The sequence below is a fragment of the Erythrolamprus reginae genome, chromosome 3 (assembly GCF_031021105.1).
Source record: "Erythrolamprus reginae isolate rEryReg1 chromosome 3, rEryReg1.hap1, whole genome shotgun sequence".
NCBI lineage: Eukaryota > Metazoa > Chordata > Lepidosauria > Squamata > Dipsadidae > Erythrolamprus > Erythrolamprus reginae.
In genome coordinates this window covers 87,409,569-87,426,270 of record NC_091952.1, presented here as the reverse complement: position 1 = coordinate 87,426,270, position 16,702 = coordinate 87,409,569, and the positions used below count along the sequence as shown (strand labels likewise).

At 40.8% G+C, this 16,702-nt stretch overlaps 1 protein-coding gene across 2 annotated transcripts in view; it reads left to right on the top strand.

Annotated features, from left to right (window-relative positions):
- The window catches only part of ANKRD13C (ankyrin repeat domain 13C), a 44,822-nt gene that overhangs the window by 2,189 nt on the left and 25,931 nt on the right, over positions 1-16,702 (top strand). For both annotated transcript variants that reach the window (XR_011558591.1, XM_070746137.1), the window contains exons 2-5: positions 8,784-8,825; positions 11,362-11,466; positions 12,490-12,575; positions 13,932-13,977. Coding sequence is in view for 1 of the 2 variants with exons in the window: in XM_070746137.1 (XP_070602238.1) it covers positions 8,784-8,825; positions 11,362-11,466; positions 12,490-12,575; positions 13,932-13,977 (279 nt within the window). In the remaining variant the exon portion in view is untranslated. The remainder of the gene's footprint in view (positions 1-8,783; positions 8,826-11,361; positions 11,467-12,489; positions 12,576-13,931; positions 13,978-16,702) is intronic.

Sequence of the window (16,702 nt, the reverse complement as noted above, 5' to 3'; positions counted from 1 at the left end):
CCATGCAGTGTTTCAGATCCTGACCTGATTATGGGCTATTTTAATGTTAAAAATGGTTATTATTTGAAAAGATAAAAATACCTTTGTGGCTGTGCTTCTGAAGAAGTAAAATTTTTGTTGAAATATCCCAAGTTGCACACAATAACATTGATGGAGTATTTTACTTCTTTAAAAACAAAATATCATTTTATGAGGGGGGGTTTCTGTTCTAGACTCCTAACTCTTTACATTTATGTACTGTACTGTAATTTACGTTTATGTACCATACGTTATATTCTGTTGATGGAAATCAATGAATTACCTAATCAGTGCTTTAAATAACTAAGTGTCTCAAATCTAAAAAAAATGTACTAATCAAAAATGTAGATTTAATAAGTAAGCTTTTATCATTCTCTTCTACAATCTGTTTTTTACTGATAATAAAAGAGAATATTTGTAGCATAGGGTTGAAATGAGGGGTGATGTTACTTACTTTGGGTAATGAAATGTCTGCTAGGAAAGTACCAAGGACCACTGATCATTATGAGGAGTACCTTTGCCAGTTTATTTCTACAGTTTTTCTCCATTAATACAAATATCCTTTGAAATTTATCATTGTCTAGTGTTAAAATGAAGTGTATCTGAGTAAATGGCAGACTTGCCAGCTGTTTTCCTAAATACTAATCAGAGTACATTCATAACAAGTACTTGTGTTAGTAATATGTAGCCTGTTCATAGGAAATGCTGCCCTTCTTGTAAGAGAATAGGAATGCAACCCTTCTGGAAAAAAGGAAAACCTTGCCCCTTCATATATGTGTCAGTGTTGTTTTTTGTTATGTTTTTCAAGCATAGTAATATCACCTTTCTTTTTCATCTCTGGTGAATTGCAGTGTTAGCTACTTTTTAATACAATAGAATACAATTCTTTATTGGCCAAGTGTGATTGGACACACAAGAAATTCATCTTTGGTGCATATGCTCTCAGTGTACATAAAAAGACAAGATACATTCATCAAAAATCATAAGATACAACACTTAATGATAATTATAGGCAGGGGTGGGCTACTGCCTGGACTGGGGGGGGGGGGCGCAGTGGGATAGCAAAAATGGAGCTCCACCCAGAGCACCCAATTTGCACTGAAAGATGTTGAAGGAAAATGCAGGGCGTCTTGCATAAGCCACGCCCACCGTATGGTAGTAAAAATTTTGGTAGCCCTTCACTGGTCGTAGGGTGAATCAAATCCAACTAGGAAACAATCTTTATCAATAGAAATAGTAAGGATACAAGCAACAAAGTTACAACCTTGCAGTCATAAGTGGGAGGAGATGGTTGATAGGAACAGTGAGAAGGATAATAGCGATGTAGTCTTACTGAATAGTTTGACAGTGTTGAGAGAATTATTTGTTTAGCAGAGTAATGGCATTCATGAGTAAGATGGATATTGTCCTAAGAACCATGCATTAAAAGTAAGTTGATTCTATAACCATTAGAATGTCATAATGAATGAATAGAATTTCATTGGCCAAGTGTGATTGCACACACAAGGAATTTGTCGGTGCATATGCTCTCAGTGTATATAAAAGAAAAGTTCATCAAGAATCATGAGGTATAATTAATGATAGTCCAGGTACAAATAAGCAATCAAATCATATTAGGAATAGGTCAGGCGGGCAGCAGGCAGGACGGGGTGGAACGCAGTTCCACTGGCAGAAATGAAGATGCGTGCACAGCTCCAGCTGATCGGCGGCTGTCACTTCCTGGATTACTGATCTCGGCTCAGCTCCCCTTTCCCCCCCGCTGCTGCTGCTGCGTCTGCGCTTCTTGCTTTTTTCCTCTTTCCTTCCTACTGGCTTCAGACAAGTTTCCCTCTCTCTCCAGCTTCCCTCCAGCCTTCCACTTCCCGCCTGAGGTGCAAGCAGAAGGCGTGAGTGGAAGCGGCGCTGGAATCATTTATGCTTCTGGCAGCACCCATTTACCTAGCTACCCAGCCTGAGGTGGGGGGTGGCGATCCAGGAAGGAGAGCGTGGGAAATGTGAAGCAAATTGTCACTCCAGTGAGCAATATGTGTGCTTAGAAAATGGGGTTTTTAAAATGTTTTTAGTAGGAATTTAGATTTGTTGAAACTGTTTTCTGTTATTCTGTTGTGAGCCGCCCCGAGTCTGCGGAGAGGGGCGGCATACAAATCTAAATAAACATAAACATAAACAATACTGGTAAGGTTGTAAGTCGAGGACTTAACAGTTCACTTGAACGATTATGATCGTTCAAGTCACTTCCACCTGGTCACATGGCTGGCAAGCCACTCCTACCCACTCACATGACCATTAAGCCACACCCACAAAATAAGCTTCCCCCCCAGTGTGGCAGTAAAAATTTTGGCTGCCCATTACTGGAACCAGTCAATATAAATTGTAAGGATACAAGCAGCAAAGTTACAATATTAATCTAATAGTAGACAATATGTGTAGCTCAGCATTGAACTGTTAAGTTCTTGGTACTCTTTGACGATGGTTGCTTGCCTGCTTGCAGACATTTCATTAGCTAACTAGTTAACAGAACAAATGAATATGGGTTTGCTTATATATACTAGTAGCTTGCAGACCACTATCTATAAATTATCATTTAGGATTCTGATAGATTTTGTTCAGATTCAAAATAAATTAATTTAGAACATAGAAATATATGTTGAAACTCTCAGCACCTAATTAAATCACATTTTCCTTGAGAGACCTGGGAAATATGGGTGCATGTGGCCAACAGGTGTCTTACAAAGGGTCAGGTGGGCAGGCCTCAGCAGCAGCAGGGGCAAGAAAACAGCAAAGGCCAAGTGGTGCAGCAGAGCACAAGGGCAGGAGCTTTGGAGTGCAGGAAGGCAAGGGCAATTGTGCAGCTGGTACAGCTGAGGCTTCTTGGGGTCACTTTAGTTTTGCACTACACTGCTGGCTCTTCTCAAAATGGCTGTGGCTTTGTGTTACATTACTGTGATAAACTGACCTTCGCCAATTGGCCTCAGCTTTGCACTGTTCTACTGGGCTTCTTAGTGGACAGCTGAAGCTTCACACCAGGCTACACATTGCTGGGATGGCTGAAACTTCCAGGGTTGGCTGCAGCTTCTATGTTGTGGCTCTGGGGCTTCTTGCAGGCCTAGAGCTGTGGAATGCTAAGAAGCCCCTCAACTGCAGTATGGCAAGCAGCCCAAAATCACACAGTTCCAGGGCCACTTACTACCCTACAAGTAAGATTGCCAGGCAGCCAAATGTCTTTAGATCTGCAGGTCAGTGGCTCAAATCTCATCCCCGGCTCAAGGTTGACTCAGCCTTCCATCCTTCCGAGGTGGGTAAAATGAGGACCCGGATTGTGGGGGCAATATGCTGGCTCTGTTAAAAAGTGCTATTGCTAACATGTTGTAAGTCGCCCTGACGCCAAGGAGAAGGGCAGCAATTTTTTTAAAAAATAAATAAATAAATAACTTAATAAATAAAAGAGCAGAGATTGGGGAGTGGGGTGGGAAGTTGAAAGGAAGGCAGTCCTTTACCTGGGAAGAATTGAGGCCCAGGACTGAGAGAAGCCAAGGAAGAATGCCTCAGATTGGTGTGGGTTTTTGATAACTAGAAGTTGATTAATGACAATGGGGAATGTCTGAGGAGAGGGGCGGCATACAAATCTAAATAATAAATTAAATAAATAAATAAATTAAACAATGCAGTCATGTGACTTTGCACTTTATATCACTTAGCAATGGAAATACCAGCCCCAATTAGAATAGAATAGAATTTTATTGGCCAAGTATGATTGGACACACAAGGAATTTGTCTTGGTGCATATGCTCTCAGCGTACATAAAATAAAATATACATTTATCAAGAATCATGTGGTACAACACTTAATGATTGTCATAGGGTCAAATAAGCAATGAAGAAGCAATATTAATAAAAATCTTAGGCTATAAGCAACAAGTTACAGTCATACAGTCAACATGGGAGGAAATGGGTGATAGGAATGATGAGAAAAACTAGTAGAATAGAAGTGCAGATTTAGTAAAATTCTGACAGTGTTGAGGGAATTATTTGTTTAGTAGAGTGATGGCGTTCGGGAAAAAACTGTTCTTGTGTCTAGTTGTCTTGGTGTGCAGTGCTCTGTAGCGACGTTTTCAGGGTAGGAGTTGAAACAGTTTGTGTCCCGGATGTGAGGGGTCAGTAAATATTTTCCCCGCCCTCTTTTTGACTCATGCAGTATACAGGTCCTCAATGGAAGGCAGGTTGACTCAAGGATTACCCATCATGACTCAAGGATTATCTGTATAATTCATAAATTATCAAACAAGATTTAAGCAGTGACTGCAAATTAGGAAGGAATAGGTATAGGAATAGGTGCATGGCACGTGGCTCATAGATCCTCACCTTCCATAATCCTAAATTATTTGAAGAAGTGTATGCTATATTCCAAATTACATATGTCTAGTATGTTCTGTACCTGATAGACATGTTTAATTTCCTACAACATCTGCGGGTGAGAGTAGACAACCTTTAACACTCCCAACTTGCTAAATTACAATTCTTGACAGCTCAGGGCAGCATGGGTAACATACTGAAGAATGCTGTAATTTAGCAAATAATTTGAAGGCCACAATATTTTCTACCACCTGGTAAAGAAACCTGGATTGTCTCCTATGTGTTCAAACATCAGCAATGTCAAAATACTTTAGGTTTTAAGGTTATCAGTAATGTATTTATTCTGGTTGACTTCTGACAACTGCCGGGACCAGGGTTCCCCAACCCCTAGGGTTCCCCAACCCCAGGGTTCCCCAACCCCTGCACCAGAACGCAGCAGGCCAGACACAAAACGCGCCCTCAAAATGCAGGCAGAGTGCAAAATCACGCCCCCTTAGGTCCACGGAAAACCTCTCTCCACAGTACTGGGCCTGGGAGCCCCAAAGGTTGCAGGCCACTAACCTAGTCACCCTTTCAGTTTTCTTGACACACTTTTTTGGAAGTGGTTTGCCATTTCTTCCTTCCTAGGGGCCAAGAGAGAGTGATAGGCCCAAGGTCACCTAGCTGTCTCTGTGTCCAAGGCAGGATCAGAATTAACAATATCCCAGTTTCTAGCCTGGTGCTGTAACCATTACACCAAGTTGGCTGTCAGAAGTGTTATCAGTCAGTATTCAATGAATTTAGATTAGATTAGATTATTAGAGTTGGAAGGGATCTTCCAAGACATGGCATAGGACCAGACTACCTCCAAAACCACCTTCTGCCACACAAATCCCAGCGACAGGTGAGCCCCACAGAGTTGGTCTCTTTAGGGTCCCATCGACCAAACAATGCCAGCTGGTGGGACCTAGGGGAAGAGTCTTCTCTGTGGGGGCCCTGGCCCTTTGGAATCAGCTCCCCCGGATATTTGCATTGCCCCCACCCTCCTTGCCTTCCGAAAGAGTTTAAAAACTCATCTTTGCAGTCAGGCCTGGGGTTATTAGCTCTTCCCCCTGAGTTAATGGAAGTTTTTTAAAAAAATTAAAATTTTAAGGATTGTTTTTTATGGGTATATTAATTGGATTGTTTATTATTGTCTCTTTTATATGCCGTGAGCCGCCCTGAGTCCTTGGAGAGGGACGGCATACAAATCCAATTACAGTGAACCCTCGATCATCGCGAGGGTTCCGTTCCAGGACCCCAAGCGATGATCGATTTTTCGCGAAGTAGCGGTGCGGAAGTAAAAACACCATCTGCGCATGTGCAGATGGTGTTTTTACTTCCACCGCCGCCCGCCCTTCGCCCGCCCACCCCGTTGCTCGCGCCTGGGGTTTCCTGGGGAGCGGATCTGGGGTTTCCCCAAGCACGCGCGCGTTGCTGGGGCCGCTCCCCAGCTGGGGAGCGAAGCCGGGGGTTCTCCAAGCGCGCGCGTGTTGCTGGGGCCGCTCCCCAGCTGGGGAGCGAAGCCGGGGGTTCTCCAAGCGCGCGCGCGTTGCTGGGGCCGCTCCCCAGCTGGGGAGCGGATCTGGGGTTTCCCCAAGCGCGCGCGTTGCTGGGGCCGCTCCCCAGCTGGGGAGCGAAGCCGGGGGTTCTCCAAGCGCGCGCGCCTTGCTGGGGCCGCTCCCCAGCTGGGGAGCGGATCTGGGGTTTCCCCAAGCGCGCGCGCGTTGCTGGGGCCGCTTCCCAGCTGGGGAGCGGCCCCAGCAACGCGCGCGTGCTTGGGGAAACCCCAGATCCGCTCAGCTGGGAAGCGGAGCTAGGCTGCCCCAAGCTCGCGCGCGCCGCCCGCCCACGCTGTTGCCGGCTCCGCTTCCCAGCTGGGAAGCGGAGCTAGGCTGCCCCAAGCTCGCGCGCGCCGCCCGCCCGCCCACGCTGTTGCCGGCTCCGCTTCCCAGCTGGGAAGCGGAGCTAGGGTGCCCCAAGCTCGCGCTCCAGCCCACCGCCGCTGGGGTCTTACCGGGGCAAGAGGGGGAAGACCCAGGGAAGCCTCTGCCCGGTGGGGAAACTCCACCATCTACGCATGCGTGGAAGGGCACGCATGCGCAGATGGTGGAGTTTACTTCCGGGTTGAAAACTAGCGAAATAGCCCTTTCGCGATCCTAAACTTGTAGGTCATCTAGTCCAAGAATTACGGTATTCCTTCTCGTGCCTTTTTTATTATGTTTCTTTGCAATATATGAAAAAGAATAGAATTATCACCACTGTTTCAGACTTTTTAAAGCATTACATTTGTGTTTTCTATGACTGAAATGTCTGCCAATACAAAGCCAAGGCATTGATACATTGGAGGAAACACTATATTGTTCTCTTTTAGTTAATGTTGCACAGAGCTTTGCATCTAAAAATTTCATTAGAAATGAAAGTACTTAATGGATGCTTAACATCATGTATATTAATACTTACTGAGATAATCAAGGTTGCCAACTTGAAGCATATTTTAATATGCTAAATTACTTGTATATTTTTCTTTTTTGTGTAAACAAAACATAATTAAATCTGGAAAGAGAGATGCGGTTATACAGCCTTGCAATAATAAATACTTTAGGAGATTGAAAATTGCAGGCTTAGATCCATGCTATAAATGTATAAACCTGTACCAAACTCTTATAACATTCTAGTGATATATCTTCACTTTCCATGGATTTTTCATTTGCTGAGTGTCCATACCAAAAATGTAATGCTTGTGTATATCAGTGTATTTTTTAAAGACTGGAGATATTTTTTTCTGCAAATTTGTGTTCACAGTGTTTATTGAATTTCTATAAAGCAAAATTGGGTAGGAGTTTGCTTCTGAATTGCTGCACTGAATTATCTAATTAAAACGTAACCTTTATAATCTGATGGCAGATTTGTTCATACCTTAAAACAGATCTTCATGCAGCCACAGGCATGGTTTGGTACAGTATATCTTTACAAGTAATAGTGCAAAGAAACTTCATCACTTGATTAGATATAGTAGATTACCAGGAGAAAAAAAGGTGTATTGAGAAGGAAGAATATAAGGCAATGAACTTTGTATGAAGAAAAATCTACTTTGTGTAAAACAAAATATTGGAGACACCTCCAATTTACCCGGTTAGTGACGCCAGCTAGCAAACTACCAATAGCTTAGTATAGTTTAACAACATTGTATTATTGCTATGTAATCTTTTCCAACTTTCTATATACTGTTTTGTTACAAAAATCAGAAAGGGTTAGGTCTGTTAACTGTATCGAAAATTATATTATTTGCTTATTTTGTGTATATTACTGCTCCAGTTGTGATAAGACATGTTGCTTAGTTTTACATCCCTCCTTCTGTGATTTTTTTCAGCTTTTTCTTTCTTTTTTCCTTTCTTTCTTCCCCCCATGTCATAAAAACAAATGCTGATTTTCTCTTGAACCTAATTGCTAGATGCATATTAAGTACTTTCCCCTTGTATCATAATTACAGAAAACAGCATATCTTTCCATATCTTTTTTATTTTTGTGCATAGTTCTTACTTAACAAGCAGTTGCTTCGGGAATGTTCAAAGTTATGTCTGATCCCACAAGAGCTACTTATAACCCAGTTCTGGAATTTTGATAGCTGCACATACCCCCATGGTTATATGACCACATTTCAGGTGCTAGGCATATAGCTCATCTTTATAGCCAGTTTCAGTGTTCTGTAATCACATGGCCATGATTTACCAAATTATGATTTGGGGTTTTTTTGCCGATTTCCAGCCTTTTTAGTTGGTTTCCAGCAAAAGAAAGTCATAAGAATACATGAATTTGCTTAACGGTTGTGATATTTACTTAACCGCCACTGCAAAAAAATTAAATTGAGTCCAATCGAGTGGGAATCTTGACTTATTAAGCTGGCTCCATTATGGTCCTAAGTCAAGTACAGTACTAGTTATGTTACAATTTCTTTATTTTCTGTTCCATGGAGGTTTGTGTAGCAAGCTATAGCTTAATTTCGGATTATTTTATTGTGCTCAGCCTAGTTTGTAAATATGGGTTGGGTGAATAAAAGAATAGTTTTGGAGGGGGATTGAATTGTGACTTAGATCTGTCTATTGTGATAATACTAGAGACTTTCAAACCTCAATTTAGATTTGTGTCTCCTTCCTTCCAGCAACTCTCCACCCCAATTTTTTAAGATTTTATCTTGTAAATTCCTAAGTATAAAAATAATGCATAAATAATGCATGGATATATCCTTTTATTAATTCTGTTTACTTGTATCAAATTAAAAATAATGGCATTGTTACGTATCCCCTAAATAAGATTAGGATAATTACTGGTAGCAGGTTATAATTGCATATTTCAGTTAATTTAACCATTTTTAAACCTTTTTTTTCTTTATAGGGAATACTCCTTTACATCTTGCTGTAATGCTGGGAAATAAAGGTTGGTAAATGTATAGAGATGTACTGTATTTATTTTTATGATAATGTATTATCTACCAGTTAACCTCCAGAGATCATATTTTTCTTCCCTTAGCTGCTAAAGTGAAGGACAAAAGAATTGCTATCTATCAATTTTCCTTCTACTCTCAACTATATTTTAATTTTTTTTAAAAAAATAGCTATTGGAAGTGAGGAGTAAGTAACAGAAGAATAGTGCAAGTGAACAGTTATTTTCTATTAGGGAAAGGAAGTAGCTACAGTATATGTCTTGGGTATCATTCCAGTCATAAGAACCTCCTGGTAAAGTGTAATGCTTCCTTGTTACGTTAATTAGTTGCTTTAGGGCTGGGAAATACTTTATTGTTCTTTTTTACTAACTGTTTTTGTTGAAATTCTTTAGAAATATTCCATGCTTTAAAACCATAATCTATCCAGAGAATCTAGATGTTCAGAGGTGGATGAACACCTCTGAATGAATTTGTTTATGCATGAACCAGAACTGTGATGGAAAAATAAAAGCTATTGCATTTTTGGATACTCTCTTGGCAATACCTCTCAATTTTGGAAGATTTCAGATGTGTAGTCTTCAACTTCCAGAGTTCTCCTGCCGGTATTGCTGGCTGGTTACTTCTGGCAATTGACGTTGAGAAACACTGCTCTAAGGCTAAGAGAAACTAGATGCTAAGTGTTCATCACTACTTCTCCAAAAGTTTTGCAATAATTGGACAAAAAAGTTATTTTATTTTACTACTCCAGAAATGTTACCAATATAAACCGGATTTGGAAAAGTAGTGGCCATTCTTGTGCCATTGATACAATAATTGGAAACATAGTTGGAAATATCAGCCAACTTCAGATTTTATAATAAAGCCATTTCCGCTGAAAGTTATAGTTCAGTCATGCCATTTAAACTAAATCCACTTGGATTCAGCTTTGTTATGTTTAATCCGAGTTTATGGAAATCACTGATATTTGATTAAACATTTTCAAATTTATTCAAATATATGGCCAGTTATTTTACAATTGAAGATTACATGTCCTCTAGATCAACTGATTTATTGAAAATAAAATAAAAATCAAGACTTTATTATAATTTTACTTAAAATTACTGTGTTTACCTAGCATTGATATAAAGCAATTTTATATTGCTCATACTGAATTCTCAATAAAATGTTTGATCCTACTTTAGTCAGGGTCACTTTTTTGGCTTCTTAATTTTTTGTGACATATTGCATGGAACCTATTAAACGTAATATTTCAAGCATTCAAATATAGGTAAATCTCTATTTTTCTTGCATCTTTTTTGAAAACAAAAGGCTTCTAAAGTTTATTGTTTTTTTAAATACAGTATTACACTGCTCCTTCACATTCTTTCCCATATTCTTCATTTCAGATTAAAATTGCTTGATCTAGTTAAGAATGTCTAGCATTCTTTCATATTTAATTAGAAAAGCAATAGAGGATAAAAGAACGAAACTAATTTAAGTTGATTAAGATGAGGATATTATTTTAAATCATGTACTACCATAAATGTGCCTATGAAAATAAGATTTTAGTATTAAACATTTCTACAAACTCAGAATGACTGTAGTTTATGAACTACATTAAGGGCATACATTCAGAATAAGATCTCTCTTAAATTGACTGATTTTGCAATATTTCTGGAAGTATGCTATTATTATTATTGTTATTATTAATGTTATTATTAATATTATTTTTTGGATTTATATCCTGCCCCTCTCTGAGAACTCGGGGTGATTGTGTTCACTACACTGTTACAGGTTCTAGACTTTTTAATGTCAGTTCAATAACTGCTTCAAATAAGGTAGCTTATTTTATAGCTGGTCCCTGGATCACATATTATATTGAAAGAACTGTATTCAGTTACTGACTATTGATTAAAAGTTTTTTTATTCATCAGGCATTTCCATTATGGAGTGAAGTCAATTTTTTCTCTCCCCCAAAAACCTTCTCTACTACATTTTATGTAATTTTATTACATTTTATGTAATTAATTTTATGTAATTATAATCTATCTCTTCAAGATAAACTTGGTAACTTACAAAGAGGAAATGCTGAAGTTATTTTTTTCATACTGTTGACTTTAGCATCAGAAAGTCTTCCAATCAGATTTAATATTTCTGGTGGTGGAATTATTGAGTTGGGTTAAGAAGAAACTGCCGTTTGCCCTATTGGAATCAATGGAAAAAGTTGATACGATGGAATGTAGTAGTCTGTATTCCCAGGAGGAAGTCCAGATTAGTACATTCCAACCGAGTTACTCAGGACAAAAGCTTTGCTTCTGTTGGAACCAAAGCATAGCTAATTTCTTTTGATTCAGCCCACTGTGCTGGGAAATCCACAAAGTACCTTTATATAGCTTGTACCAAAACAGTAACTTAGAATGATTTTGAAACAAACAGTATCCTCCATTAATTTAACATATTGCTCCATTACAAGAAATTGGTTATTTTTATTTCTGTAATTTGTTAACCGAAACTTAATATTATTGTTTTATCTGATGCAATTTATTACAGAATGTGCTCACTTGCTTTTGGCCCACAATGCTCCCGTCAAAGTGAAAAATGCTCAGGGATGGAGTCCTCTTGCAGAAGCCATCAGCTATGGAGATAGGCAAATGAGTAAGGAATGATTTCTCTGGTTTTATGTAAGAAACCTATTGAGTCTTTGAAGGAACAATGCATAAAGTATTGGGGAATTGAGATTTTACTGTAACTATGAAGAAATCAAGAACAAAGTACAGTGTTCTTCAGATTATAAAATGTACCAAGATTTCAAAGAGATAAATAAGAAAAAAAAAAAGGTTTCTGTCTTTGTCGAGCCCCAGAAGGACTCTGTTAAGTCTCCTAAACCTTCTGCTCGCCCTGATTTTTTTCAAAAACGGGCCATTTTTCACCCATTTTTGCAAAAAATGGGGTGTATAGAACAGTGTTTCCCAACCTTTTTTGAGCTGCGGCACATTATTCACATTTACAAAATCCTGGGGAACATTGAGGGGTGTGTGTGTTAAAAAAGGTTTGGACAAAAAAAATCTCTTCCTCCCTTTTGCTCTATTTCTTTCTCTCCCTCTTTCTCTCTCTCTCTTCCTTCCTTCCTTCCTTCCTCTTTCTTTCCCCCCCCCTCTCTCTATCCCTCTTTGTTTCTCCCTTCCTTCCTCTCTTTTTTGCTCTCTTTCTCTCTCCCTCCTTCCCTCCCTCTATGTCTTTCCCTCACCCTCCTTCCCCCCTCTCTCTCCCTCTCTCTTTCTCTCTCTCTCCCTCTCTTTTGCTTTCTCTCTCTTTCTCACTCCCTCCTCTCTCTCCCTCTCTCTTTCTCTCCCTCTCTTGCTATCTCTTTCTCTTTTTCACAATTTTTTTTCAAGAAGTCAGGATAGTGGATTTATTCTGCTTCCAGATTGTGTGAAAGTGAGACAAACTAATTAACTCTGTGTGTGTCTGTGTTTATGGGTGTATAAAATTATATAGCTCAAACCCATACCATTAACAGAGTATTTTGAAGGATGTAATCTTTCCTGATCAGTAAACTCCATTTAGATTATTCTTAAAGCAAATATTTTTTTCAATATATTTGTGTGTTAGTATGTGCTTTTTATATGTACCATAATTACAATTCCATGATTTATGACTTACAGTGAATTTATTTAGTTACAGCACTCCTAAGGAAACTGAAGCAACAATCTAGGGAAAGTGTTGAAGAAAAGCGGCCTCGATTATTAAAAGCCCTGAAAGAGGTAGGTTATATGAGGATGTTAATCAAAATGCTGTTAATTTTAATAAAATAATTATGGCTATATTCATTTTCAAATACTTTTAATGAGTATTACACCTAGGCATATGAACCAGCAAGTAGCTCACAACAGACATTTTGGTATGAAAGTTACAGTATTCCTAATTTTTACATTTTGAAATATCATTTTGCTGTGCAGATTTTGGTGCTGATCTATAAATGAATCATTATATAGCAGTAATATGGATCTTTAGAAAAAAATGTGTGTACTTCTATAGATATTTATGCCTGCAGGAAATACCAGGTGTGGATAAAAACCTGTTTAACCATTTAGCCTCAATTTAGCCTGTAAATAATATGTTCTAAATTAGAAACATAGACGTCTGACGGCAGAAAAAGACCTCATGGTCCATCTAGTCTGCCCTTATACTATTTTCTGTATTTTATCTTAGGGTGGATATATGTTTATCCCAGGCATGTTTAAATTCAGTTACTGTGGCTTTATCTACCACGTCTGCTGGAAGTTTGTTCCAAGGATCCACTACTCTTTCAGTAAAATAATATTTTCTCATGTTGCTTTTGATCTTTCCCCCAACTAACTTCAGATTGTGTCCCCTTGTTCTTGTGTTCACTTTCCTATTAAAAACACTTCCCTCCTGGACCTTATTTAACCCTTTAATATATTTAAATGTTTCAATCATGTCCCCCCTTTTCCTTCTGTCCTCCAGACTATACAGATTGAGTTCATTAAGTCTTTCCTGATACGTTTTATGCTTAAGACCTTCCACCATTCTTGTAGCCCGTCTTTGGACCCGTTCAATTTTGTCAATATCTTTTTGTAGGTGAGGTCTCCAGAACTGAACACAGTATTCCAAATGTGGTCTCACCAGCATTCTATATAGCGGGATCATAATCTCCCTCTTCCAGCTTGTTATACCTCTAGCTATGCAGCCAAGCATCCTACTTGCTTTCCCTACCGCCTGACTGTACTGTTCACCCATTTTGAGACTGTCAGAAATCACTACCCCTAAATTAATTTGGCTTTAGGTTTGGTTGGAGTATTCTAAATAATCCAAAGAACTATATTTGCAGGCCTGTAACTGCTCCATTTCATCCTATATAGTATTGTGATCCTGTGAGTGTAAATAAAAATTTAAATCAGCTGTGGGAAAACAGAAGCAGTTTTGAACAGTGATCTCTTGTAATGCTAACCACATGTGATTTGCCCATCATGAAGTGAAATGTCTTTGTAACATAATAGTAAATTAATTACATTTTGTTGTACCATATATATATTAAGTTTACAATATATTGGCCCACAATGCCACGGTCAGTGTTAATTGACAGTATTTCTCTTCAGCTAGGTGACTTTTATCTTGAACTTCACTGGGATTTTCAAAGTTGGGGTAAGTTTTTCTAAAATGCATATATAGAGTAATTGATATACAGTGATCCCTCGATTATCGCGAGGGTTCCGTTCCAAGACCCCTCGCAATAATCGATTTTTCGCGATGTAGGGTTGCGGAAGTAAAAACACCATCTGCGCATGCGCGCCCTTTTTTCATGGCCGCGCATGCGCAGATGGTGGAGTTTGCGTGGGCGGCGGGGAAGACCCAGGGAAGGTTCCTTCGGCCGCCCAGCAGCTGATCTGCTCGGCAGCGCAGCAGCAGCGAGCAGACGAAGATCGGGGTTTCCCCGCCGCCCACGCAAAGGGGAAACCCCGATTCGGCTCCTCGCTGCGCTGCCGAGCAGATCAGCTGCTGGGCGGCCGAAGGAACCTTCCCTGGGTCTTCCTCACTGATGCCCCCGCTCGCCCGCCGCCCGCCAGCAAGAGGGAGAGATAGAGAAAGAAAGAGATGAGAGAGGGAGGAAGAGAGTGTGAGAGAGGAAGAAGCAAGATAGAGAAAGAAAGAGAGAGAGAAAGAAAGATGAGAAAGGAAGGAAGAGAGTGACGTCATCGGGTGGGGAAAATCGCGATATAGCGTTTCACGAAGAACGAGATCGCGAAAATCGAGGGATCACTGTACCATCAAATTGTTTATGGTTCCTGATGACTGTGTGTGTATGTGTGTGTGTGTGTGTAAAACACATTTCTCCGTACTGAAGGAGCGGGTCCAGCAGTCACATGGGTTGCTCATGTCCAATCCGGTGGAACTGAGCCTAGTGTTAAAAAAGCTTGCTGGATCCGCCCCTTCCCCAGAATTCGCTCAGTTCTCGCATCCTGCGGTTGTATTGTGATAGCTTGTTCAACATTCTAACACCTTCCCTTCGATCTTTTCTTCAAAAGTAGTAAGAATTGTTTATCCTTATTTGTTTACTTGCACTAATAGCGCCAGCCGTTTGCGGCTCGGCTTTTTTTCCCTTGGGAGAAGTTGCGGTTTCGTTTTCCCACGGCTTCCCTTGCCGTTTACGATCCCCGCTGCCGCTTGTGGATTCTTTTAATCCTTTGGCCTGGAGGTCTTTGTGCAAGTATTGCTTCATTGATTTAGTACTATTGTTAAAGGGCTTAAGAATTACCTCCTGCAGAGTGAGACGCTTCTTCTAGTCTCCTGGACTTAGTCGATCGCTTCCCCTTTAAGATTTCTATTACGGAGCGATTTTTCGGCGCGAAGGCCTTCGCGCCCTTTTTAAATCTACAAGGCCTCTCGTGTTGGCCTTCTGCCAGCCGTGTAGGCCTCAGTCCACCGCTCGGATCCCGGAGTGGGCTTTGGGACGCTCAGGCTTAATTCTCCACCGGCTAAGCCTCCAACCAGAGTGCCTTGGTTACTTTAATTTAAGTTTAGGGAGGCTAGCCACGCTGTATTTGGGGACACGAACTCTGGGTTTGCCCAGATTGCCCTCAAGTCTCAGCAGCTCCGAGGCCTCGGAGCAGGATCCTTTCCTCTTGGGAAGTCTTTGAAATTCTTCTCCCTAATTATCCAGTTTATTTGGCTCAGCCTTGTCTTCTGTTAATTGTCAGACTATGGCTTCTTTTCCCAAGAGAGGCACCACTCAAGGTCCCAGAGAGGCCAGGCCTACAGGCGATGAGATTACCAGTATCCCCCAGGCCTCGACCTCCTCTTCTTCAGGGGCCCGCCCCTTGACCAAAGTCACCAGGGCTGAGAAGAGAAGGGACCAAGCCCTACAAAAACTTCATGACAAATCAGCAAAGCGTTTGAAAGTACAGGCCCAAGTACTCAGTAGTCATGACCCCCCAGAGGCTCCTAATCTGCCTTCTTCTGGGGTCACTGTGTTATCTCTGGATGAGCCAAACCTAGACAGACCCCAACCTAACCTATGGGGATTAGGTCCAGAGGAACCAGATATTATTGAAGATTCCCCCCAGCCAGGATCCTCCCAGGCTTTCAGGGATCCATCTGCCATTCCTGCTGATATTTCCAGTTTACCTCCTGAATTTCAATCTATTTTTTCTGTGTTATCCAAGGCCATTGATGCTAAACTCTCTACCATCAATGTGCCCTCCTTACCTCCTCCACCTCCTCGTTCCTCCCGCCCCTTGGGTTCTTCCCCAATGGTTAGAGCTCCTATTCAGGATGAATCAGATTCCTCTCAGGACGAATATGAGGATATGGAAGAGGATGAGGATCCCTTTCAAGGTCTCTCAGATGATGAGGAATCCCAAATAAAGGTTCCTTCTCCAATTACTATTTTTCCCTCTCAATTGTTCAAATCTCTCCTCCTCAAAGCTAGAATTTCTACGGGATTGGCGGCCCAGGAGAAACAGGCCTCCACATCCACTGATCCCCCGGAGGAGAACTTACCTTACTTCACAGAGGAACAGGAGGATAACGAGGTAATTCCTATGCCTAAATTGTTTAAAGATGCCTTACTTAAGCAGTGGGATTTTCCAGCCTCTGGGCTTAATCCCACAACCAAAGACAAAAAGTTGTACAAACTTTCCTCTTCCTATGAGGAGCTCCTATCTTTTCCTAAACCGGATGAACCTGTCAAGATCCTTCACTCGGCGGCTGCCGTGCCAGGAGAAGCAGAGGAGGTTCTCCGCCCAGAGGACAAGCGGATTGAACAGATGCTCAAAAGAGGATTCACCGCAGATTCCTGGGCCATTAAAAGTTCCGCAGCGGCTTCCTTTTTCTCCAGAGCCATGCTTCTGTGGCTTCGCCAACTTCAACA